At 40.6% G+C, this 27,956-nt stretch overlaps 1 protein-coding gene and 1 long non-coding RNA gene across 2 annotated transcripts in view; one reads left to right on the forward strand and one right to left on the reverse strand.

Moving 5' to 3' along the window:
- LOC106057779 (universal stress protein YxiE-like) overlaps positions 1-27,956 on the reverse strand; it is a 77,888-nt gene that overhangs the window by 46,011 nt on the left and 3,921 nt on the right. Inside the window, exon 2 of the mRNA XM_056027265.1 lies at positions 9,045-9,140. Within this exon, the coding sequence (XP_055883240.1) occupies positions 9,045-9,120 (76 nt within the window). The 5' untranslated portion in view covers positions 9,121-9,140. The remainder of the gene's footprint in view (positions 1-9,044; positions 9,141-27,956) is intronic.
- Positions 3,608-26,775, forward strand: LOC129925877 (uncharacterized). The gene is made up of 3 exons (XR_008777623.1): positions 3,608-3,782; positions 12,471-12,571; positions 26,473-26,775. It is a non-coding gene; the product is annotated as an uncharacterized LOC129925877 (long non-coding RNA).

The following is a 27,956-nucleotide window of genomic DNA, read 5'->3' on the forward strand; positions in this document are numbered from 1 at the left end:
TGAGAAAGTTTTTTTGTGTGTGATGTGTGGACGAGTGAGAAAGTCTTTTTGTGTGTGATTGTGTGGATGAGTGTGGATGAGTGAGAAAGTCTTTTTTGTGTGATGTGTGGATGAGAAAGAAAGTCTTTTTGTGTGTGATGTGTGGATGAGTGAGAAAGTCTTTTTGTGTGTGATGTGTGGACGAGTGAGAAAGTCTTTTTGTGTGTGATTGTGTGGATGAGTGTGGATGAGTGAGAAAGTCTTTTTTGTGTGATGTGTGGATGAGAAAGAAAGTCTTTTTGTGTGTGATGTGTGGATGAGTGAGAAAGTCTTTTTGTGTGTGGTTGTGTGGATGAGTGAGAAAGTCTTTTTGTGTGTGATGTGTGGATGAGTGAGAAAGTCTTTTTGTGTGGTTGTGTGGATGAGTGAGAAAGTCTTTTTGTGTGTGATGTGTGGATGAGAAAGAAAGTCTTTTTGTGTGTGGTTGTGTGGATGAGTGAGAAAGTCTTTTTGTGTGTGATGTGTGGATGAGAAAGAAAGTCTTTTTGTGTGTGGTGTAGATGAGCGGTATAAACAGCATGACTATCTAACAGAAGGGAGTCGAGTTTGAATCTTTCTGGACTCGAGATGAACTATTATTTGTTGATCGCCTAAAGACACACTGAAACATTCTCCAAAAAAAAAATGTCTCCACCACATAAAAGGTTGGACCAAAACAAACTGGGTGTATGCTGTAGGAGCATGGAAGACTCGCTCGAGAAAATCATTAGCGGAGTGTTAAGTCATTGAGACAGTTAAATACACTCTTTTTTTTAAATATGTAAAATAAATGGTAGTCGCGATAGTCAGTTGTCTACCATACTATAAAGTACACTAAAAAAAAAGTTTGTCTAACCAAATTAAGAAATATTTATCTATTAATTTTCAGATTTAATCTCTACTAAATACCGAAAGAGTATTATTAGTTCTACTTACTTTGCTATTTAAGTTAATGAAACTAATTTCGCTTTCTTTTTGTTTTAACATTCGTTCTCATCACAAGTAGTCTGGCCAATCAAAACACTTTATTCTTATTAACCTTTGACTATAGACATCTTGCTGACGTTCTCACACGGTCCTGGAAGCTGCATCGGAGGGAGAAATCGGATACTCCTTCCGGGCGTGATGGGCGTGATAAAAATACATGAACTGAGGCGCCAAGGTGACCCCTCTGGGAGTGTAGCTGTAGTTGAATATGTTTAGGTTGTGTAAGATTGTTATATGGGATTGTGTGATGTGAGAGTGTAAGATGTGGTTGTGTGATGTGAGAGTGTAAGATGTGGTTGTGTGATGTGAGAGTGTAAGATGTGGTTGTGTGATGTGAGAGTGTAAGATGTGGTTGTGTGATGTGAGAGTGTAAGATGTGGTTGTGTGATGTGAGAGTGTAAGATGTGGTTGTGTGATGTGAGAGTGTAAGATGGGGTTGTGTGATGTGAGAGTGTAAGATGTGGTTGTGTGATGTGAGAGTGTAAGATGGGGTTGTGTGATGTGAGAGTGTAAGATGTGGTTGTGTGATGTGAGAGTGTAAGATGTGGAAATGTGATGTGAGAAGGTAAGATGTGGTTGTGTGGTGTGAGAGTGTAAGATGTGGTTGTGTGATGTGAGAGTGTAAGATGTGGTTGTGTGATGTGAGAGTGTAAGATGTGGTTGTGTGATGTGAGAGTGTAAGATGTGGTTATGTGATGTGAGAGTGTTATATGTGGGTGTGTGATGTGAGAGTGTAAGATGTGGTTGTGTGGTGTGAGAGTGTAAGATGTGGTTGTGTGATGTGAGAGTGTAAGATGTGGTTGTGTGATGTGAGAGTGTAAGATGTGGTTGTGTGATGTGAGAGTGTAAGATGTGGTTGTGTGATGAGAGAGTGTAAGATGTGTTCGTGTGGTGTGAGAAGGTAAGATGTGGTTGTGTAGTGTGAGAAGGTAAGATGTGGTCGTGTGATGTGAGAGTGTAAGATGTGGTTGTGTGATGAGAGAGTGTAAGATGTGTTCGTGTGGTGTGAGAAGGTAAGATGTGGTTGTGTAGTGTGAGAAGGTAAGATGTGGTCGTGTGATGTCAGCGACAACTATCACATGTTGTATTTGTTGATAACTTCCATTGAATAAATTAATACTAAATTTTAACGAGGACAACAGATTGAAAGATCGATTGACAGACAGACTGACAGAAAGATAGACAGATACATCTAACGACAGACAAATAAATGTTGTTTTTTTTCAATAGCTTTTGTGTAGCGCAACTTTTATGCTTATAGCATTCTCAGAGCGCTATGGTCCAATCTCTTTTGTGGACCAGTGGAAGGAGGTGTATTTGAGAGAGAGTTTTCCGTGCTACCTTTAGGTTCTCAGCAGATACAACTCGAGTAAGGTATCGAGCTTAAGCCCCTTTGATAGCTAGATAAGCGGTTTAAGCCTCTCTGTAACACACTCCAGTTAATGTATTGACAAAACGCAAACAGATATGCAATCAGATAAATAGATAATATCCAAATTACACAAAGTTCTTTTTCCAGAATAAAATAGAATCTTATAAGCTAACAGATCCAATCACCATTTTTATACAGTGATTATCTAAATTTTAAAGTAGTGCTTTTGGACGCCTCCAGGAGTGAGTTGGCGGAATAGATCGCTCCGCCTGACTAAAAATATTGCCAACCAAGCAGTGGTTCTCTCTATGTTTAAACAAAACAGTTCATGTAATTGCTAGGCCATAGGTAGTCAGGTATAAACGAAACACAGGATATTACCTTGAACATTTATTTATAATACATATAGAGTCTAGTCCTAAGGGGAGACAAAGGTTAAATTAACCAAATATTTATCCATTTGCTGTAAGTGGGTTTTCTTAGAACGAATGAACGAAGGATAGATCTATCAATGATCTGGTAGAAGATAAGAATCGAAGACTATACATAAAGATGCATTTAGACATAGAAACAGAAAAGGGAGAAGAGCAGAACGCCATTAGATAAATTGTTAACCAAACAAATACAAAGCACCTACATCGTTTGATTCGCTTTCACAGGGACTCTATATCCAAGGGAACAAACTAGATAAAGTAGAGTATTTTCTAGAGTTATCCTTCTTAGATAACCTTTCTTCTCCCCACCAAGAGATAGTGAATATTAACCAAAGTCTAACAGATGTTCCAATTTACATTTCGAAAATTCTATTTGGTTTATTAACCCCATTTTATTTTCAATTCTAAGATTTCTTTTTACCTTTTTAGATTGCAAAAATTAAATAGAAATACGAGGACTCCATTGAAAGATTTATAATGTTAATAGGATTTTCTTAAGCGTTTCCAGAGGCGTAGCTAGGGTGGGGGAGGGGGGAAGAAGGGGTAGAATCTGAAAATCCCCCCGTGCCTCAACTTGAGGGGAGCCCCCAAATTAATGTTTTTTATATTAAATATTAAGTATTACGCAAAATGCAGGGACCCCCAAAGAGGTCAAGCCCCCCTGGCCCCCCAAATGATGGCAAATTCCTAGCTACACCACTGAACTTTTCTGATCATTCTTCTAATCTGCTTAATTATTTTTTGTAGATCTAATGCTTTTAAAAATGCATCTAACTTTTTCCGAACAGATCTAGTATTGTTTGGTTGTGTTCAATACATAATTATATAGGTCATGTTATTTTGAACCTTATGACGCAAGGGCGTAGCCCTGCAGAAGAGATCGTGTTATAATGAGAACTTGCAAGAAAATAGCCCTACAGAAAACTCTCAGTCATTGATTGACCACTTTCTTTCCAGCCCAATGAGTTTCGGTGAGTTCATAAGTAAGATTATTATTGTGAAATCAATTTCAAACGTTATTTTGTGTTTTGTTTGTTTGTTTGTTTGTTTTAAATTGATTGATTTTGGTTTAGATGAATAACAATAAATAGGCTCACAATATGCAGTATTAAAACACAATAACAAATTAATTTTCTAACTAAATAGGCAAAGCTTAAACAGAAATACAAGGAATAGAGAGATGGGGAAAGGGGGGGGGGAAGAAAGAGAGGAAGGGGGACAGTCTAGAGGGAATTAAAATAACATTCATGAAAATTAAATGCCAGACAAAAGTTTGTTTTAAAAAAATTAAATACATTTTTTATATTACTGACAAAATGGTAAATACTGAATTTACCAGTTTGATCTTTACATAGCGTTAGTCAAAAACTTACAAGAAATCTAAATGGAGCGATACCAAGTCCAAGTCAAATTTAACTGCTATAGATCAGAGCTAATGGTCCCCTAGGAAATACAATACAACATTTCTTGGTATTTGTGTTTAGGCCCTAATGTATTTACTATATCTCTGCCTATATGTTTCGTATATTCCAGACGAAATTGAATGAAAAATGCAGCATTTTAGTATGTATGTAAAACAAAACATCAACTGCACTTCTAAAGCATATATTTTAAGAGAGAGAGAGAGGAGAGATAGGGGAGAGAGAGAGGGGAGAGAGAGAGGGGAGAGAGGGGGGGAGAGAGAGAGGGGGAGAGAGAGAGAGAGGAGAGAGAGAGAGGGGGGGGAGAGAGGGGGGAGAGAGAGAGAGAGAGAAAGAGAGAGAAAAGGAAAGAAAGTAAGAAAAATAAAGTGAGAGAGAAAGTCAGCTCAATAATGAGACAATTGGCGTCTATGATACAGATAGGCCAAAAAAAAAATATATATATATATATATACTAGAAAAGAAGGAAGTTTCATGAGACACACACACACACACACACAAAAGACCACATTAAAAAAGAAGAAGCAGACAATAAAATGAAACAATACAAAAACCAAAAGTAGACATCAGAAGGGTTGGGGCTATGGAGGCATCACACAATGATTATACTTCAACATGTCAATCTGACACTAAAAGCGGGAAACTAAACACAATTCTCTATTGTGCCAGACCCAAAGTTTAAGGCAATATTTAAACCCAGAGGGATAGACACCTGCTTCAATTGCAAGTTTATCTCCCTTACCCTAACATTGCTCGTATCTTCCTAAAGTCACTATCTCATGTTTATCTCCCTTTGTCGAATCTTTTGGCGTTAACTCCCGCCTCCCCCCTTTCTTTCTGCACCAGGAAGAGAAAAAAAAGAGCATCCAAGAGACTCGACGTCAACAGCTCGCGTGCCTAACAGAATTGACCGGGAACCAAAAGTAGAAACATTTGGCTTGCAGACGACAGACCAAACCAAATAATAACATTTGGGGGGGGGGGGGAAGATGCGTTTTCGCAGTGTCTATAACTCTTCATCTACATAAAGGTCTATATCCCATGTATTGGTAGCAGTGTCTATAACTCTTCATCTACATAAATGTCTATATTCCATGTATTGGTAGCAGTGTCTATAACTCTTCACCTACATAAAGGTCTATATCCCATGTATTGGTAGCAGTGTCTATAACTCTTCATCTACATAAAGGTCTATATCCCATGTATTGGTAGCAGTGTCTATAACTCTTCATCTACATAAAGGTCTATATTCCATGTATTGGTAGCAGTGTCTATAACTCTTCACCTACATAAAGGTCTATATCCCATGTATTGGTAGCAGTGTCTATAACTCTTCATCTACATAAAGGTCTATATCCCATGTATTGGTAGCAGTGTCTATAACTCTTCACCTACATAAAGGTCTATATCCCATGTATTGGTAGCAGTGTCTATAACTCTTCACCTACATAAAGGTCTATATCCCATGTAGTTGGTAGCAGTGTCTATAACTCTTCATCTACATAAAGGTCTATATCCCATGTATTGGTAGCAGTGTCTATAACTCTTCACCTACATAAAGGTCTATATCCCATGTATTGGTAGCAGTGTCTATAACTCTTCACCTACATAAAGGTCTATATCCCATGTATTGGTAGCAGTGTCTATAACTCTTCACCTACATAAAGGTCTATATCCCATGTAGTTGGTAGCAGTGTCTATAACTCTTCATCTACATAAAGGTCTATATTCCATGTAGTTGCTAGCAGTGTCTATAACTCTTCACCTACATAAAGGTCTATAACCCATGTATTGGTAGCAGTGATTCTAAACGTGATGTTCTGACATAAATAAAATGGGGGGGTTCATCTTGGTGCTTAAGGTTTGTACAAAGCTTATATCAACTCCATCTGTGTGAGTGATACACATTTTGAGCACTTTATTTCTCCCACTTCTAATTCTCGGATCAAGTTGAAACTTTGTTTGCTCCTAGACAAACATGAATCAATAAAAATAAATTAACAATTATTGAATGAATTTTAATTAATTAATGTTACAATGGAATTTTGTTAGGTAATACGTGATAAGTATTCAGAAATCTGATGAGTCAAGTTCCACTTATAGTTGGGGTACTTGCTGATGTGAAGAAATAACTAAATTTCTATAAACGAATTAAAATAATTTTAAACCTCAAGTAGAAATCATGAAAATATACCTAGCAATTATATACTGAAGAAACGGATTTGTGGAGCCCGAAATAAACTCGTCTCATTTATTTATAGGTTTTAAACTGAAAGTTCAAAAATGTTTCAAAGCCTCGTTCAGTCGCAAAGCGACTATGGAGCATCTCATGGAAATGAGATGAATGCATCAGCTGTGATCGGAACGATGTCGCCCACACTTCCCCCTCTCTCCACGCAGCTGATGTATCCAAAGAAACTGTAAGTGGATATACACTTTTGGGGTCAGCGGCTTCATAGGCTCGATCAGGGTGCCCTGCAAACTGCCTAAGAGTCACCGGCTCCTGACTTTTCCTCAGGGTTGACTCCCGAAGTCTATCACATGATTGGATATAGCTGCAAGGCAGCAGAGGTTTCAATTCAGAGTTGTCCTACTTCTAGGTGGGTAGCCAGCCATGACTAATGAGCCTCTCCTGTCCGAAGCTTACTAGTTTAGGTGTCAGTTACTTCGCCACTTCTCCTATTAGTGAAATCTTTCCGCCGACTCAATATCTGATCCAGACATAAAGGGAAGGCGTTGGACTGGTTGTCAGAGGATATTTGAGACGCATGCCATTAGGAAGCTTTTTATAGGTAGTGGAGTGTTTATATCCATTACCACTTCCGGGAACGGCAAGTTTGCAAAAATGTACTGTTACAGGAGACGAATTATTTTCCCTTCAATCTTCTGTTTAGAAACTTCTAGAAAGCCAAAAAAGCTTCCTTGTTACACTACTCTGTGTTACAACCTTGACACGTGCACACCACGTGACAGTATGCAAGAGGATTGAGTCAAAACATTCTATTGCAGAAGGCATTTCCTAAATCTCCACCAAGCGATTCTGCTCATCTTTCAAGTTTCAAAAACGGACGAAGTGTGAAGTTTTACTAATACTGCTCGCTTCAAAGCGCCATGATTAACACTGAGATGATTGTAAAACGATGGCCCATTACAGACGTTTTTTTTAACTGTAGGCGCCAAGCGAATGCATTTGTGCAGGAATGCAGCAAAATGCTGACCCAAAGATAGAGCTTTTTTCGCATAGAGAAGTTACAATAAGAGAAAACGCTGATATTGAGAGGCACAAGGAAGGCCATTATTGACAATATATATAAGGACAAATTTGTAAAAATGCTCCTTCTTCCCTAGTTCTATTAGAGCATAGAATGGGTTGCCTGAGCCAGTCAGAAAAACCAATGACTTGGCAGAATTTAACTCATTGGTTAACATGCCTGACTAGATGCATGACGCGTTGGACGTAATCATCATCTTTTTTTTAAGGTAACGTCTGTATTTTATAAGATAAGAACTTGGATTTTATTGTTCCATCACTGATACTTTGGACAATGTCCAGCATAGAAGACTATGCATAAATTGTAATTAAATTATATAAATTAATTATTTGCCACCCTGACTCAATAAGTCCCGAATACTTGATTGGCAATCACCCTTTATAAAAGATCCTTACAGACTTTACTTTGTAATACTAGCTTTATATTCTGCAATGATTCGCCCATGATTCGCCTATACCTCTATAAAGAGCGTTTGGAAAGTTCCAATTCTTAATTAATTATTAATACACATTAAGCGATTAACAAACAATAAAAGGCTTTTTTTTGCAGTGCCAATGAAGTTGCGTTAGAGTGAACTTATTCGTGGAGATCTATAGCGGGACCATGAACTGATAAATTAGTAACGTATTTCCCGACAGTGTATACAGCAGTATAGAGAGGCGCTTACAGTGACTGACCCATTGATGGTAACTGCAGTCACATGTGCATTGTATTACTGTGTTTGTCAGATGGTCGCATGGTCCCAGGATTCTCTCACTACGAAGTCATTCATAAGTAACTATTATTAGCCTAAACTGTTAAAGATGTCACCAAAATAATCCCAAGTTCAAGGACTTTGACAGAAACTAGAGACATTGACTTTCAAAATAATTCCAAGTTCAAGGACTTCGACCATAACTAAAGACATTGACTTTCGAAATAATCCCAAGTTCAAGGACTTCGACCATAACTAAAGACATTGACTTTCAAAATAATCCCAAGTTCAAGGACTTTGACAGAAACTAGAGACATTGACTTTCAAAATAATCCCAAGTTCAAGGACTTCGGCCATAACTAAAGACATTGACTTTCGAAATAATCCCAAGTTCAAGGACTTTGACAGGAACCTAACACATTGACTTTCAAGGACTTCATTCGCATACGTTCATGTATCAGCAAGCAACAGTAAGCTAAGGACTTAGAAAGCCTTTGTGTTAATGTGTTGATACCTACAGTATGGCTTGATTTGGTTATTGTTACAGGAGTGGGGAAAGGACATTACTTTCTTCAGCCCTGGCCCGCTGGTTCTGGTGAAGACATTGTTTGAATCATCTCTGCCTTCTAAACAAAATAAACAAATAATTAGATCTATTATTAGTGAGCAGGAGCAGTATTGAGATTTACCAATCAATTATTTGTATCGGAGATGTTCACCCTGAAAAAAAAATCAATCACAGAAAAAGCGTTGGACAAGCAACAAAACGGGAGATAAAAATATCTTCCGGACAAAAAAAAAGGGGGGGGGGGGGGAATAACGTCAATGAAAGGGCAGACAACTTACAGTCAAAGGCTAATGCACTGTGCTCGCTATCGTCAACAGCCATTACAGCAATCCTTTCTGTTGTGGAGGCAGCCATCTTTGTGGGCGTGTCCTTTCCTGGAACAATGGAATAGAGGCCTTTCTAAAAAATGTGTAAGAAATTCCAAAAAAAAAAAATGCGATGTTATTGTTGTCATCTTTTTTTTTTGTTTGTTTCAAAGAATGAAGATGGACGCTAAGATGAAGTCTGGACGTTATCAGTAGGCTACAACTGAAATAGAGTGATAGAGTGATAAAGAGATAGAGAAGGGATGATGACTAGCATAGAAGGACAGAAGACTCAAAAGTAAAGTAGAAATAATACATAAAACACTGAACCATAATCTTCAAATACAAAAACAAAACCTAATAAAATACTCAAGAGAGACACAAAGATAAAGGCTCATTCCTCGTTCCATATGCTAGGACAAATTTGTACAAATGGGCTTTCTTCCCTAGTGCTATTAGAGTTAGCCAGGAAAACCAGTGACTTGGCAGAATTTAAGTCATTGGTTAACATGCATGACTATATGCATGAAGTGTAGGACGTAATCATCTTCTTTATTTTTTTTTTTTTGTAACGTCTGTATTTTATATATAAAGAAGATAATATAAAAGACGAAATGAAAAGAAGAAATAAAGGAGAAAAGGGAAAAAAGAAGAAGACGAAAGTAAAAGAAACAAAATAAAAGAAACAAAATAAAAGAAACAAAATAAAAGAAACAAAATAAAGAGGAGAGCAGAAGTGTGTGTGGGGGGGGGGGGAGTAAAATAACGATAATCAAAAAGGCCTTGGGGGATGTAGTAGTGAATAGAGAAAGAGAGAAGAGAATGTGAAAATAGTTTCTAACATCGAGAGAGAGACAATACAAGTGTGGATAAAGGAATAGAGGCGGAGTGAGGGAGGAAGTAGTGACAAGAAAAAAAACGAGTCAAAAATAAAAACACTCGTCCTGAGCTGATACGCTCGCTATGCTTCGGTTTAAAAAAGTTGGTATTGTATATGTTTATTTTGTCCGGAATACTTTTAACCCCCTCCCAATAAAACGGCCCGCATGCTATAGAGTGTGTGTGTTTAGGCCTATATGGTGACGATGGTAAGAGGTTAGCGATTGGTTCTGAATGATGCAACATAGCCTAGGTGGCATTGTCGTCACTTGGTCTGAGTTAGGAGACGACTCCAGAACGTGAGACTGAACGGTTCTGTTATTGTAGTGACTTAGATTGTGTTAAAAGATATTATTACTAAAGTCTACTAAATTTATTTCATGTTGATTTTGTCTGTATTATAAACTTCTATTTAGTTTAGCTCACAAAAGGACAGAAGTTTATTAGTTAAGATATATTACGCCTAAAACGAATTAGTTGTCTACCAGCAGTTTGGTGCTACAAGTCAACGACCGATAACAACACTTTTTTGGTCTCGTACAGACGAAAGCCAGCAATCCCCTTATTATAGAGTAGGCACAAACACTTCCTAGGCCCACCAGTTTGGCCATTGCATATTCTAATGAAACGGATGTCCTTTAATTCTAAAAGTGCTCTAACTGATACCCGTGCTACGCTACTGTTGAAATAGTTTGTGTATGTGTATATCTCCTTCAACACTTTTAAGACTAAGACTAAGACTGCTTTATTGATCCTTACGGAAATTTGTTGTGATTACAAGGACTCTTTTCTCATATAAAGACAACACAACAGAAAAATACACATAAATACAACAGACAACATAAAGAGTTCATTCAGCGACTACACACAGGTATCTTGGTGCATTCCATGTTCCCTGATCAATGAGTGGCGGTGAAAGAGTCTGACCGAGTGAGGTACGAACGAGTTTTTGTACCGCTCCGTTCTTGTTTTGATTGACAGCAGTCGCCCACTTCGCGACGACCTGACGTAGTTCTGATGGAGCGGGTGGCCGTTGTCTTCCATAATTTTTTCGATTTTTCTTAGGCACTTTTGTTCAAAAAGTTCCTTTAAATGTGGTAATGTTGTGAGTGTAATTTTTTATGCTTTTTTAATGATGTTTTCTAGACGCCGCAACAGTTTAGATGAGGCGTTGCCTTGCCAACAAGTTATTCCGTATATTAGCAGATTTTGTATAGTCGCGCCGTAGAAAGTCTCAAGGATCTTCTTGTTTAGTTTAAAGCTATTGAGTTTGTTTAGAAAAAAGAGTCGCTGGGCTGTTTTCTTTGTCTGAGTTCCAAGGTGTTCTTCCCATGAAAGCTTGTTGTTGATGATAACTCCTAGATATTTATATGCCTTTACTTCTTCTATAGATGTAGTGTTTATTTGCAGTTCACGTATAGTTTGTTTTTTCTTTCTAAAATCTATTATAAGTTCTTTAGTTTTTGTGACATTCAGTTCTAGAAAGTTGTCGGTGCACCAGTTTGTAAACTCTTCTATCGAGCTTCGATACTGAGTTTCGTCTCCTGAAATAAGACCGACTATGACAGTATCATCAGCGAATTTAATGAGTTTAACTGAGTCATAGATGCTTCTTATGTCATTAGTGTAAAGAGTGTACAGTACAGGAGAAAGTACACAGCCTTGTGGAGCACCCGTACATAGTACTCGAGTTGACGATTTGGTGTTGTTGACTTTAACATACTGGGGGCGTTGGGTTAAAAAGTTTAGAACCCATGCTTGTAAGTAAGGGCTTAAATTTAAGTTACTCAGTTTATTTATCATTAGATGTGGCTGTATGGTATTGAAAGCCGAGGAGAAATCTACGAAGAGGACTCGTGCATATGTTTTGGGTATATCGAGATGCTTATAAAGCTGGTCCAAAAGCAATAGAAATCCAGAAATACAACGGCTCGCATTACAACGCTACCCCACAGCAAACACAATTTTCTAGACCTCAATTTCTAAAAGTTCCCTTTATTTTTCTCTTTCATCCTTCAATTGAACTATCCGGTTGGGAAAGGGGGGGGGGGGTATCTGGAAATCTGGGAGAAGGTTTCCGTGCAGGCTTTTAAAACAATTTTCAGGTTCCTCGATTTAACTCAAGAGCTCAATCGTCCTTTTAAAAAGCCGACACGCTAGCCAGTGAGCTAGACAAATGGTTATGAAAATAGGTTGTATAGGCTTATCTCCCCTTAGCTGTTACTGTCTCAGTATAAAATAAAATTAATTAATTACGTTTAATTGATAAGATAATTGGTCAATTTTTTTATTGATTCATGTTTTTCTAGGGACAATAAGCAATTGTGCAAAGTTTCAACTAGATTCGAGAATGGGAAGTGGTATAAATAACATAAATAACGTGTACAAAATGTGTACGAGACAGACAGACAGACAGACTTGATTTAAGCCTAGTAAAAATGCCAACATTTAACAAAAAATGCTTAAAACACTTTTAAGAGTCCTCGTGTCATAAAGTTATAAACTGTTTTGTTAACCCAGGCTGCTGCTTTGTTTATTTCGCAACTGTGAAGTTTGTTTACACCGTATTCCAGCGAACCGAGTCTGCATGCCTGGTCGTCTGCTCTAGTAACGTCTGGCAGGTAAGTTACATCTTCATGTTACAAAATGAGCTCAACTAGAGCATGCGTAACACGATGTTTCTTATTTACAATGTATTTACACAGTCTATGTCTTGTTTTAAGTAGCCATAGAATAATAATCTAATTTTTAATGATTATTTACTGTAAACCTGTTAGTGTTTTTTTTTTAAACAACAGAACTTATAATTACAAGAAAAGTTACTATTGGTATGGCACGATTAGGAATTAATTATTTGTTTCGGTAAAAGGGGAAGTTTTTACTTAGTGACAATGACGTGACTTAAAACAAGAATAAGAGTTTTTTTTAGACAGAACGAAAAAGACATAAACAGACGACCTTCATGTGATTGTAGAAATAAGTAGCCTTTTGTGAACGTAGCTGACATTCGATGGTTCCCTTCATTGTTATTAAACTTGTTTGATATTCAACATCAGCGTCGACTTACTTATATTGATTGTTCGGCCTTTCGCTGGTGTTAGTGGATTCTACATTTTGTTAAGTGTTACCTCCATTTGGCTTGTTTGCATTCGACACCGCGGAAGCGCCAAACATTATATAATACAAAGATACAAATTATAACAATCAAAATGGGACATGAAAGATAATTGTACTATCAAGATGATACCAAAGTAAACCATGTCCTCCAAAGCTGCATACTTTATCAAGGGGCCTGAACAAGACTATGGCCCCAAAACTCTCCTATAGAAGAAAAACTGTATGGAGCACTGTCTGATCTGGAAACCACTGCGCTGTTCATCTCAGATATAGGATTATCAATCTGAACCCTCGGACATGAAAAATGAGAACGTAGAAGAAGAAGAATTAAATATGAAAAGGATGATAGTGGCTTTTTGTAATCCATTTTCAAATCAATTCATAAGCCTCGTCTTGATACTATGATCGCATCTAAATCTCAGAAAACAACACATTGTACTTTTAGTGGCTCTCCCTATAATAAGCTTGTCAGACTTTGGAGTCTCCGAGGGGCCATATCTCGATGCTGTTTTGGTTCTACTTTCTAAAACTCAATCCTAAATTCTAATCCTATTTCTAACGTCGCCTCTGCGAAAAATACAGTCACGAGATTTGCTGATTCATTTAAAATATTCTGAAATCAAACACGAGAGTTTATTAACTTCACTCTATTGATGAACCTATTTTTTTTAATGCATGAGATAGATGTATTGTTGTTTTTTTGTTGTTTTTTTTTTTTGTTTTATGTAGGCCCTATTATGTTTCTAGATTTTAGAACATCTCGATTTAAATTTTCTGATTTAGGAATTTCGAAATTAGGAGTTATGACTGTGCTTGTGCAAAATATTTTTTTTTTAAATCAGTAATCAGATCGTAATTTGATTTGTTTGTAACTGTAACTCAAGATTAAAAAAAAATAAAAAAATTCTATAAATATATCTCGATACTTGTATTGATAACCGATGCATTAGAAATGATGACGTCATAAATTGAAGTGTAAATTGAAATTACGTCAATTAAAAAAAAAAAGCTGATTTGTTAGACTAACAATGTATTCAACCCTTTTCTCCTCCTCAAAATACATGCACTCCATTGAAATGTATACTGTAGTCCAACTTTATAAAACAAAATGTTAAATGCAACTCCGCCGTCTTGCTCGTCTGGGTTCTTTTAATTTCAATGAATTGATAAGTTAGTGGGATTTACTATGCGTGGAGCTATAAACCATTCAAACTATTACAAATTAACTGAACATATTTCTTTGTCTTTTAATAACCTTTGCTTTACCAGGTGTGATCTATTTCTGTTCTAAATCTTATTATACAAATAAATGCACACACTTTTCCCTCTGATATCTATAGCATATATATAACCGAATTGCCAGTTAATACTTGATGTCATGGTAGTGGGGGGAGGGGGTTCTTCAAGAGACAATGTATACGTTGAAAAAAAGATATGATATAATTTTATTGGTAGATGTAACAATGTAGATGACAGACCTAGGACCTATAGCTGTGTGTGTAGTAGATGTAACAGTGTGGATGACAGACCTAGGACCTATAGCTGTATGTGTAGTAGATGTAACAGTGTGGATGACAGACCTAGGACCTATAGCTGTGTGTGTAGTAGATGTAACTGTGGATGACAGACCTAGGACCTATAGCTGTGTGTGTAGTAGATGTAACAGTGTGGATGACAGACCTAGGACCTATAGCTGTATGTGTAGTAGATGTAACAGTGTGGATGACAGACCTAGGACCTATAGCTTTGTGTGTAGTAGATGTAACTGTGGATGACAGACCTAGGACCTATAGCTGTGTGTGTAGTAGATGTAACAGTGTGGATGACAGACCTAGGACCTATAGCTGTGTGTGTAGTAGATGTAACAGTGTGAATGACAGACCTAGGACCTATAGCTGTGTGTGTAGTAGATGTAACAGTGTGGATGACAGACCTAGGACCTATAGCTGTGTGTGTAGTAGATGTAACAGTGTGGATGACAGACCTAGGACCTATAGTTGTGTGTGTAGTAGATGTAACAGTGTGGATGACAGACCTAGGACCTATAGCTGTGTGTGTAGTAGATGTAACAGTGTGGATGACAGACCTAGGACCTATAGCTGTGTGTGTGGTAGATGTAACAGTGTGTGTGGTGGAATAAGTCCGCCGATCGGTCCGTTTGCACTTCCCGATGGGGACGATGGCCTGCGACTCCTAGGGGTAAAGTCTTAGAGCCACAACGTGGTAAATATTTTGTTGGTATTATATAGGCACATAGACAGGCACAAGCAAAACGCAAAGCTTAATGATTTCGTAAAAGAACAAATATTTAATAAAGATTAATTAAGAGGAAATACAATCAGTGAGTGAGGGGGGGGGGAATGTACAGGAAGATTTAGGATTTATGATAACGTTTAAGGTAATATCATCACTGGGATATTGCTCATAAAGATTCGTGTATGGTTTGCTTATTCGGCTGTCTCTCACTTATCTGTTATGCAAGGTTCTCCTTCGGGGTTGGATAAGTTGAAGCTCCGTTGTGTTGTAGCCAGTTGCTGGTGCCCTGCAGGTAGGCAGGCACTAGTGTGAGGAATATGAGGATGCCACGCGGTGGGCTTACTCCTGCGGTAGTTGCAGACCGGTCCTGGGACGTCAGCCTGGAATGCCTTCGGTTCGGTTTGAGGGTGATGAGTGACTCACCCTCAACGGGAATGTGTGGAGAGCTGCTGAGGTCTGCCTTCAGGCAACAAAACACGCCAGCCCTGGTGTAGGAGGCTATGAAATGAGACATGAGAGGAGCCTGAATTATTAAACCATACGGGCTGGTTGGCGAGGGGCGCATCCTTGATAGGAGCGTCTCCCTCAGGCTAACTACGATACTTGTCAACAACATTTTTACTAGGTCTAGTAACAAATGCTGTACAAATAATACAATAATAATAATACAAATACAAATATAAATGTACAAGGCAGGGGCATAAATGAGGAGGGGAACAGGGGGACCATATTACAGGGTTGTAGCCCCTGTGACCTCATTGACCCACAGGTAAACAAGTCCGCGGTCACTCGTGACCAGAGGACCGTGACAAGAAGAAGGGAGGGGGGGTGCAAAAGGGCACATAACCATGCAGGTCGACAAGCTGAAAATAGTGGGGTAGACACGCGAGACTGATTCTCGGGCCTAAGGATGCATGGTAACAGCACAGTATGTGCATAGCCAAAACAAGCATAATCATAATGTATATATATGTGCACATATACAGGTACATATGCACAGGTAAGAAAATAATCTAGACGTGAGTAAGTCCAGATGAATATGGATATGAATAAATAACAAATGCATAAATAAATATTAGGATTAACTAAATTGTAAGGTGGATGTCCACCGTTGGGAATACAGTCAACATTGACGAGTTATTAAGGAACACATGTTCATAGAGATTTACAAATATAATATTTGGAAGCAAACAAGTATTAACATGGTAATGATACATGAACTTAAATGTTACAGGCGAAGACACACTAAATAATAATGATAAAGTTTTTCCAACTCACCCGCTTTGCCTTACACAAGTTCCCAAATGAATCGTTGACTTGAGAGTCTTCTGACTTCTCAGTGATTCTGATCTAGAATGGCATTAACCTGAAACTTTCGTCTCCGGCTTTTATAGGTTCCCGAACGGTATGTTAAGAGTAGTGATGATCCAATGGCCAGCGAGTCTTTTGAGTTTAGAATTGTTAAATTGGACCAATCTTTTCATTTGGGGCTCATTCACCTGACTTCTTTAACCCGCGACCCGGGGGGGGGGGGGGGGGACGAAGGAGGATGAAAGCGGAACCATACCATAATTATCAGGCTGGACCATCGCTCGACGGTACAGCGGACGGAAACGATTTGAATAGCCCTGGGCGTTAGGAGTGTCGACTCAAAGGGATGTACGTGGACACCAAATTTTAATGTCCCTGGACTTTATGGTTGCTTGCTTTTGTTTCGGCGTTTGGGGCGTAACTTTCAATTTTAATGTTCCTGAACTGAACGGCTGCGTACGTTTGTTTCGGCGTCTGGGTGTAACTTGGGATGTGTGTTTATGGCCTATAATTTGGGGGTTGGATCTAACCTTGGTGTAATAGATTGTTTGTGTTCTACCCTGGTCAGTTTAGTATTGAGAAGGGACGCGTTTCGTCACACACCCCTCCGCCAAAGATAATGCATTGTAAAGGCATTATTCATTTCGAAATTCTGAACTGACCTGTGAGAGGTTGCCTAGATGATAGAGGGACAAGCGGGGCCCCTACGTAGGAGCGTGCATTCGCTGATCACGTCATCAGGTCCAGCGTGAGCTGGGATGCTATGGTGAATACCAAACTTCACTACAGCGTCTAGGGCTGATTTATTGGCAGACGCGATTGTGCACCAATCAAGGAAGGCGGGAATTACTCCCTCTTTGTGACTGCCGTTACGGGCAGGAGAGTGGCTAAATAATAGTAGCCTGGACTGGGCATTCAGCTTGTTTTCATTGTGTTGAAACTGCAGAAGGCCCTTCGAGAACTTAGGCGTGGTGAGAAATACCTTACGCCGGCTGCAAAAGTGTGGCCACCCTATTCTATCAGACAGATAGCCTAGCAAGAATGTAGTGAGCATAAGTGTTACCACCAGTACTGGTTTGGGAAGCACATGGAGAGTTGAACCATCGTGTGAGGGCCCATGTGATGCTTTAGGGTTTGAACCATAGTGATGTGCAAGAAACATCAACGAGACTACTAGACATAGAATCTTTAGACATATTTTGCGGTCTTCTTGTTTATTAGCCGAGCTAAGTTGCAAGTTTGATAGTTGGCTGGGTGGCGGGTCGTTTTCACTTACAACGACCTCGGCGGGGTTAGAGGGTAGCTCATCTATGTGGTTTAAGGGCGGATGCGGTTCTAGGCCCTCGGCGTTGAGGAGGGGTGCAGAAATGTGTAAAGTGGGGAACAGAGATACCTTACCAGGCGGCTCGAGGGGGAGACATTGTCTTGTCTCATAACCGTTTGTACAAGCGCTTCTCGTGATGAGTTGCCTGGGGTGGGTTTCGGTGGACCGTGAGTTGAAGGCGGCACCAAGGGGTTTGATGCCTCGCACCATATCAGGTGCAATCATTGTGGCGCTGGATGCGATGCCCATTACGCTGTCGATGCCAGTGTCCTGCAGAAGGACGATGGCGGCAGTGCCAGTGTCCTGTGCATTGATGGGTGCGCTGGCAGAATGGGTGCTTCGCTCGATGGCGAGAGCGTTGAGATTGGCGGCCTGCATGACAACATTCGTGCCGCTAGAGTCAGCGTTCTTCGTGATAGAACTGCTGATGGGATTCTCGGCCTTTACTCCTCGGCTCTGTTTAGAGTTCTGGGAGTTGGGTTGGCCAGTTTGCTGGGTTTGAGGGCCGAAGCGCTGGGATCGGGCCGCGTGACTTCGTGCGCCTCCCTCCCCGCCCGAATGGTGCTGTGGGAGGCCCGGTTTGCGAGCTATTGGGCGCCTATGGATTTTCGACTTATCCCTTTTCACGGGAGCGAAAATCTTTGCAGACGATAGATAGCTTCGTGGGGATTCCTTGTATCCTCTGCGGAGAGAGTTAAGGGTTTCCCTTGCGCCATCATGTGGAGCCTGGGCTCCAGTAGTCACAGGGAATGCGCTGATGTGGTCCGTTTCAAGGACCGAGGCGTTAGTCGTATTGGGGTTCACCGGAGTGACCCCTGGGGTAGTGAACCTTGGGCCTGTAGGAGTTCCCAGGAACACGTATTTATCACCAAGCGTTAGGTCAAAGCATGGATTGTCCATGACGGCCGCCTCTATCCTACCGTTGACATATCTAGATCTCACCTTTATTCGGGCGATCGGAAGGGTGAATGGGGGAGAGTTCAAGTCTGCGCCTTGTATGGTGACCCATTTGTTGCTAATATAGCGAGGCTTTACCAATGATTTCCTGACGATTGCTGAAAAGGAGCAACCGGAATCGTATAGACAATTAGAGGATATTCCGTTCACTAATACCTTTTCGACTGTAGGGGGATGGTTACTCGGTGATGAGTCTAGGACGGGAGTTGCTTGTGTTATCACCATCAGTGGTTGGGCTGAGTAAGGGCGACTTCTATTATGACACTCGCTGGAGTCATGGGTAGGAGAGTTATGGAAGCTACACCATTTCTTTTGCTGCCTCGGCGGGTTGGGAGGAATGGGGTGGCGGGGTGCTTGGTTGTTGGGCTGGCGTGTTTGTTTGTTGTTATTGTTATTGCTGCTACTTGGAGGGTCGGGCTGTTTATCTACCTTCGCTATCGATGGGCTTTGGTCTGATGTTTTAGTTTTCTGCTCCCTGTGGGCTGCTAGAAATCTATCAGAGTAACTGACTATTTCTTGTGGTGTAGTGACACCGCTTTCATCTATGAAGATGCGAAGGTCAGGGGTCATACATTCGCGGAGCTGTTCTACCAGAATAAGGTCTTTTAGACCTTCATAATTTTGAGTGAAGGGACTTAAGGATAACCATTTATCCAAGTATTTCTCTAGTCTAGTAAAGAGACTGGAATACATCTCACGTCTTTCAAGGCGAGAGTTCCTAAATTTCTTGTGGTAGGAGCTGGCGGTCAAGTCGAACTGGACTAGCAGTGCGTTCTTGAGCGCTAAGTAGTCGTCTTGACTAGATGACGGGAGCTTAGCATACACCTCGTAGGCCTTACCCCGCAGAGCTTGCGACACTCTAAATGGCCATTTGCCAATTGGTAGCTGGTTGTTGGTAGCCACGTTTTGAAATCTTTCTAAGAAAGTCTCTATACTTTCTTTGGTTTCATCGAAAGGTTCTAAGTTGAAGTGAGGGGTTTGACAGTTAGGGGAGTTTTGATCGGCAGCATTTGTTGTGCGCGATTCGTCGTTAGCTTTTAGTTTTTCTAACTCTATTTCCTTTTCTTTCATACGGAACGCGTGAGCTTCCTTTTCCCTCTCCCTATCTAATTTTTCTTTTTCCCTTTCCCTTTCTCTTTTTTCCCACTCCTCGAACTTAGCCAGGACGAACGTTGGTCGATCATCAGGCCTGATACCTATTTGGTCTGCTAGCTCGTTGAGCTCGCGAATTTTGATAGATTTAGCTGATTCGGCTTTTGATCTAGTGCCTTCAGCCATTTTTGTGGGATAGAGGTGATGGGGAAATGTGCTCAGAAGCTGAAGCGGGTGAGAGGCTAACTGAATATTTATTTAATTATGTCTTCACCTGTGTTATTGTCTAAATATGATACAACAATTATATAATTAATATAATATACTATACAGCATTGACATAATCAAACCATAACGAGCAATATGTAGTTATATGTTATCAATATATATATGTATATAGGGTCTAGTGGGTGGAAATTTTTAAACGTTCTGCTTATTGCCTTGTGCCTATACTGAATGAGTTAGGGTTTTGTGATCCCGGACTAGGCGTCACAGTTTACCCCCGTTGTGGTGGAATAAGTCCGCCGATCGGTCCGTTTGCACTTCCCGATGGGGACGATGGCCTGCGACTCCTAGGGGTAAAGTCTTAGAGCCACAACGTGGTAAATATTTTGTTGGTATTATATAGGCACATAGACAGGCACAAGCAAAACGCAAAGCTTAATGATTTCGTAAAAGAACAAATATTTAATAAAGATTAATTAAGAGGAAATACAATCAGTGAGTGAGGGGGGGGGGGAATGTACAGGAAGATTTAGGATTTATGATAACGTTTAAGGTAATATCATCACTGGGATATTGCTCATAAAGATTCGTGTATGGTTTGCTTATTCGGCTGTCTCTCACTTATCTGTTATGCAAGGTTCTCCTTCGGGGTTGGATAAGTTGAAGCTCCGTTGTGTTGTAGCCAGTTGCTGGTGCCCTGCAGGTAGGCAGGCACTAGTGTGAGGAATATGAGGATGCCACGCGGTGGGCTTACTCCTGCGGTAGTTGCAGACCGGTCCTGGGACGTCAGCCTGGAATGCCTTCGGTTCGGTTTGAGGGTGATGAGTGACTCACCCTCAACGGGAATGTGTGGAGAGCTGCTGAGGTCTGCCTTCAGGCAACAAAACACGCCAGCCCTGGTGTAGGAGGCTATGAAATGAGACATGAGAGGAGCCTGAATTATTAAACCATACGGGCTGGTTGGCGAGGGGCGCATCCTTGATAGGAGCGTCTCCCTCAGGCTAACTACGATACTTGTCAACAACATTTTTACTAGGTCTAGTAACAAATGCTGTACAAATAATACAATAATAATAATACAAATACAAATATAAATGTACAAGGCAGGGGCATAAATGAGGAGGGGAACAGGGGGACCATATTACAGGGTTGTAGCCCCTGTGACCTCATTGACCCACAGGTAAACAAGTCCGCGGTCACTCGTGACCAGAGGACCGTGACAAGAAGAAGGGAGGGGGGGTGCAAAAGGGCACATAACCATGCAGGTCGACAAGCTGAAAATAGTGGGGTAGACACGCGAGACTGATTCTCGGGCCTAAGGATGCATGGTAACAGCACAGTATGTGCATAGCCAAAACAAGCATAATCATAATGTATATATATGTGCACATATACAGGTACATATGCACAGGTAAGAAAATAATCTAGACGTGAGTAAGTCCAGATGAATATGGATATGAATAAATAACAAATGCATAAATAAATATTAGGATTAACTAAATTGTAAGGTGGATGTCCACCGTTGGGAATACAGTCAACATTGACGAGTTATTAAGGAACACATGTTCATAGAGATTTACAAATATAATATTTGGAAGCAAACAAGTATTAACATGGTAATGATACATGAACTTAAATGTTACAGGCGAAGACACACTAAATAATAATGATAAAGTTTTTCCAACTCACCCGCTTTGCCTTACACAAGTTCCCAAATGAATCGTTGACTTGAGAGTCTTCTGACTTCTCAGTGATTCTGATCTAGAATGGCATTAACCTGAAACTTTCGTCTCCGGCTTTTATAGGTTCCCGAACGGTATGTTAAGAGTAGTGATGATCCAATGGCCAGCGAGTCTTTTGAGTTTAGAATTGTTAAATTGGACCAATCTTTTCATTTGGGGCTCATTCACCTGACTTCTTTAACCCGCGACCCGGGGGGGGGGGGGGACGAAGGAGGATGAAAGCGGAACCATACCATAATTATCAGGCTGGACCATCGCTCGACGGTACAGCGGACGGAAACGATTTGAATAGCCCTGGGCGTTAGGAGTGTCGACTCAAAGGGATGTACGTGGACACCAAATTTTAATGTCCCTGGACTTTATGGTTGCTTGCTTTTGTTTCGGCGTTTGGGGCGTAACTTTCAATTTTAATGTTCCTGAACTGAACGGCTGCGTACGTTTGTTTCGGCGTCTGGGTGTAACTTGGGATGTGTGTTTATGGCCTATAATTTGGGGGTTGGATCTAACCTTGGTGTAATAGATTGTTTGTGTTCTACCCTGGTCAGTTTAGTATTGAGAAGGGACGCGTTTCGTCACAGTGTGGATGACAGACCTAGGACCTATAGCTGTGTGTGTAGTAGATGTAACAGTGTGAATGACAGACCTAGGACCTATAGCTGTGTGTGTAGTAGATGTAACAGTGTGGATGACAGACCTAGGACCTATAGCTGTGTGTGTGGTAGATGTAACAGTGTGGATGACAGACCTAGGACCTATAGTTGTGTGTGTAGTAGATGTAACAGTGTGGATGACAAACCTAGGACCTATAGCTGTGTGTGTGGTAGATGTAACAGTGTGGATGACAGACCTATGACCTATAGCTGTGTGTGTAGTAGATGTAACAGTGTGGATGACAGACCTAGGACCTATAGCTGTGTGTGTAGTAGATGTAACAGTGTGGATGACAGACCTAGGACCTATAGCTGTGTGTGTAGTAGATGTAACAGTTGGATGACGGACCTAGGACCTATAGCTGTGTGTGTAGTAGATGTAACAGTGTGGATGACAGACCTAGGACCTATAGCTGTGTGTGTAGTAGATGTAACAGTGTGAATGACAGACCTAGGACCTATAGCTGTGTGTGTAGTAGATGTAACAGTGTGGATGACAGACCTAGGACCTATAGCTGTGTGTGTAGTAGATGTAACAGTGTGGATGACAGACCTAGGACCTATAGCTTTGTGTGTAGTAGATGTAACAGTGTGGATGACAGACCTAGGACCTATAGCTGTGTGTGTAGTAGATGTAACAGTGTGGATGACAGACCTAGGACCTATAGTTGTGTGTAGTAGATGTAACAGTGTGGATGACAGACCTAGGACCTATAGCTGTGTGTGTAGTAGATGTAACAGTGTGGATGACAGACCTAGGACCTATAGCTGTGTGTGTAGTAGATGTAACAGTGTGGATGACAGACCTAGGACCTATAGCTGTGTGTAGTAGATGTAACAGTGTGGATGACAGACCTAGGACCTATAGCTGTGTGTAGTAGATGTAACAGTGTGGATGACAGACCTAGGACCTATAGCTGTGTGTGTAGTAGATGTAACAGTGTGGATGACAGACCTAGGACCTATAGCTGTGTGTAGTAGATGTAACAGTGTGGATGACAGACCTAGGACCTATAGCTGTGTGTAGTAGATGTAAGAGTGTGGATGACAGACCTAGGACCTATAGCTGTGTGTAGTAGATGTAACAGTGTGGATGACAGACCTAGGACCTATAGCTGTGTGTGTAGTAGATGTAACAGTGTGGATGACAGACCTAGGACCTATAGCTGTGTGTGTAGTAGATGTAACAGTGTGGATGACAGACCTAGGACCTATAGCTGTGTGTAGTAGATGTAACAGTGTGGATGACAGACCTAGGACCTATAGCTGTGTGTGTGGTAGATGTAACAGTGTGGATGACAGACCTAGGACCTATAGCTTTGTTTGTAGTAGTTGTAACAGTGTGGATGACAGACCTAGGACCTATAGTTGTGTGTGTAGTAGATGTAACAGTGTGGATGACAGACCTAGGACCTATAGCTGTGTGTGTGGTAGATGTAACAGTGTGGATGACAGACCTAGGACCTATAGCTTTGTGTGTAGTAGATGTAACAGTGTGGATGACAGACCTAGGACCTATAGTTGTGTGTGTAGTAGATGTAACAGTGTGGATGACAGACCTAGGACCTATAGCTGTGTGTGTAGTAGATGTAACAGTGTGGATGACAGACCTAGGACCTATAGCTGTGTGTGTAGTAGATGTAACAGTGTGGATGACAGACCTAGGACCTATAGCTGTGTGTAGTAGATGTAACAGTGTGGATGACAGACCTAGGACCTATAGCTGTGTGTGTAGTAGATGTAACAGTGTGGATGACAGACCTAGGACCTATAGCTGTGTGTGTAGTAGATGTAACAGTTGGATGACGGACCTAGGACCTATAGCTGTGTGTGTAGTAGATGTAACAGTGTGGATGACAGACCTAGGACCTATAGCTGTGTGTGTAGTAGATGTAACAGTGTGGATGACAGACCTAGGACCTATAGCTGTGTGTGTAGTAGATGTAACAGTGTGGATGACAGACCTAGGACCTATAGCTGTGTGTAGTAGATGTAACAGTGTGGATGACAGACCTAGGACCTATAGCTGTGTGTGTAGTAGATGTAACAGTGTGGATGACAGACCTAGGACCTATAGCTGTGTGTGTAGTAGATGTAACAGTGTGGATGACAGACCTAGGACCTATAGCTGTGTGTGTAGTAGATGTAACAGTGTGGATGACAGTCCTAGGACCTATAGTTGTGTGTAGTAGATGTAACAGTGTGGATGACAGACCTAGGACCTATAGCTGTGTGTGTAGTAGATGTAACAGTGTGGATGACAGACTTAGGACCTATAGCTGTGTGTGTAGTAGATGTAACAGTGTGGATGACAGACCTAGGACCTATAGCTGTGTGTAGTAGATGTAACAGTGTGGATGACAGACCTAGGACCTATAGCTGTGTGTAGTAGATGTAACAGTGTGGATGACAGACCTAGGACCTATAGCTGTGTGTGTAGTAGATGTAACAGTGTGGATGACAGACCTAGGACCTATAGCTGTGTGTAGTAGATGTAACAGTGTGGATGACAGACCTAGGACCTATAGCTGTGTGTAGTAGATGTAACAGTGTGGATGACAGACCTAGGACCTATAGCTGTGTGTGTAGTAGATGTAACAGTGTGGATGACAGACCTAGGACCTATAGCTGTGTGTGTAGTAGATGTAACAGTTGGATGACGGACCTAGGACCTATAGCTGTGTGTGTAGTAGATGTAACAGTGTGGATGACAGACCTAGGACCTATAGCTGTGTGTGTAGTAGATGTAACAGTGTGGATGACAGACCTAGGACCTATAGCTGTGTGTGTAGTAGATGTAACAGTGTGGATGACAGACCTAGGACCTATAGCTGTGTGTAGTAGATGTAACAGTGTGGATGACAGACCTAGGACCTATAGCTGTGTGTGTAGTAGATGTAACAGTGTGGATGACAGACCTAGGACCTATAGCTGTGTGTGTAGTAGATGTAACAGTGTGGATGACAGACCTAGGACCTATAGCTGTGTGTGTAGTAGATGTAACAGTGTGGATGACAGTCCTAGGACCTATAGTTGTGTGTAGTAGATGTAACAGTGTGGATGACAGACCTAGGACCTATAGCTGTGTGTGTAGTAGATGTAACAGTGTGGATGACAGACTTAGGACCTATAGCTGTGTGTGTAGTAGATGTAACAGTGTGGATGACAGACCTAGGACCTATAGCTGTGTGTAGTAGATGTAACAGTGTGGATGACAGACCTAGGACCTATAGCTGTGTGTAGTAGATGTAACAGTGTGGATGACAGACCTAGGACCTATAGCTGTGTGTGTAGTAGATGTAACAGTGTGGATGACAGACCTAGGACCTATAGCTGTGTGTAGTAGATGTAACAGTGTGGATGACAGACCTAGGACCTATAGCTGTGTGTGTAGTAGATGTAACCTATTGAAAAGGGGGGGGGGGACCATCCATGACAGACTGGCTGGCTGTACTAAAGGTGTTGTTGATAAAATGGTTTGTTATAGTGTCTTGTGGTTTCTTTTTGAATGAGTAATTGAAACATGTGGGACCTTGCATCTATATAAAGGCTTGTAGTTTATTAATAAAGTAAGCTGCTTAACAATGAGTTGAGTTTCTTCAGTTGAGTTTCTGTATGCTGAAAGAACAAGAGAACATAACTAATACAGTATAAGAACATTGAAGTATTTCATTTAAAATCCAACTCAAATAACAACCAAAAAAAAAAACCCAGCTCAAATGAACTGATTATTTGACAAAACAACAAAAAAAAAAGTACCTTGGTCTGCCATGGTCTGCCATCACTGTTGACACTTTGTTCTAGATAGAATATTTGTAGCAATTTAATCAATATTTTTTCCTTTCTAGCGAAAATATCGTGTTACTGTCAGTAGAAACACTCAACCAAGGTGGAACCAAGGCAATGGATGCCTAGTAGGGATCAGCCGACCGTTAGCCCCTCACTAGCACACACAGATTAGTTGTTTACCTTGAAGCCTTCTCTGATCTATCTTATATATAACTTTTTAAAAAACTTTCTTTGAAGCCTAAAGATTCATAGGGAAGGCAATATGTGATCACTTTTGTGAGATAGATAGATAGATAGATAGATAGATAGATAGATAGATAGATAGATAGATAGATAGATAGATAGATAGATAGATAGACAGACAGACAGACAGACAGAAGACAGACAGACAGACAGACAGACAGACAGACAGACAGATAGATAGATAGATAGATAGATAGATAGATAGATAGATAGATAGATAGATAGATAGATAGATAGATAGATAGACAGACAGATAGATAGATAGATAGATAGATAGATAGATAGATAGATAGATAGATAGATAGACAGACAGACAGACAGACAGACAGACAGATAGATAGATAGATAGATAGATAGATAGATAGACAGACAGACAGACAGACAGACAGACAGACAGACAGACAGACAGACAGACAGACAGACAGACAGATAGATAGATAGATAGATAGATAGATAGATAGATAGATAGATAGATAGATAGAGAAAGCGATGGGAAGACATCAATAAAGAATGGACGGGCCTGCCATTGAAAGAGATTCTATCCAAGGCAAAAGACAGACAGGAAAGGAGAACGACGGTCAACAGATCTTGAGTGGTGCCCCAACGGTTCAACAGACTAAGGAATAGGTGAAGGTGAGATAATAAAGAGATGAGGGGGGAGAGAGGGTGCGAATAGAAAAGAGAGTGCGAGAGAGAGAGACAGAAACAGAGAGAAAGAGAGAGAGAGAGAGAAGAAAGAAAGGTAGAGCGAGAAAAAGGGAAAGAGAGAAGAGAACTACGTCCTTCGATGTGTCAGTCTGGTCATGCATGCATAAACTCTGCTAAGTCATTGACTATTGAAGACCACTTGTACGAATTTGTCCCAGCATATGGAAAAGGAAATGTGCCTTTATCTTGATGTCTTTCTGAGCATTTTTATTAGGTTTTGTTTTTGTATTTGAAGTTAGGGTTCAGTCTATGCATTATTACTGCTTTACTTCTATCTAGAAGAGTCCCTAACTTTAGAGATTTTAGCTAGGGTGTGGGGGCAGAGAAGGGGGGGGGTCCAAATTTGAAAATCCCCCCGGGCCCCTACTTGAGGGAAGTCCCCCAAATGAGTGTCCGAAATTTGTTATTACAAATAAATATTACGCCATTATCTCATGTCGTGATGTTGAATGTCAAAGCTCCTCCCCCCCCCCAACTGGCCCCCAAATCCCTAGCTAGGCCACTGTTTATCTTATCTCATCTTATATAATACAGAAGTTACTTCAAAAAAGATGCTTACGTCCTACACGCCATGCATTTAGTCATGCATATT

This window comes from Biomphalaria glabrata, chromosome 4 (genome assembly GCF_947242115.1).
Source record: "Biomphalaria glabrata chromosome 4, xgBioGlab47.1, whole genome shotgun sequence".
Classification (NCBI taxonomy): Eukaryota; Metazoa; Mollusca; class Gastropoda; family Planorbidae; genus Biomphalaria; species Biomphalaria glabrata.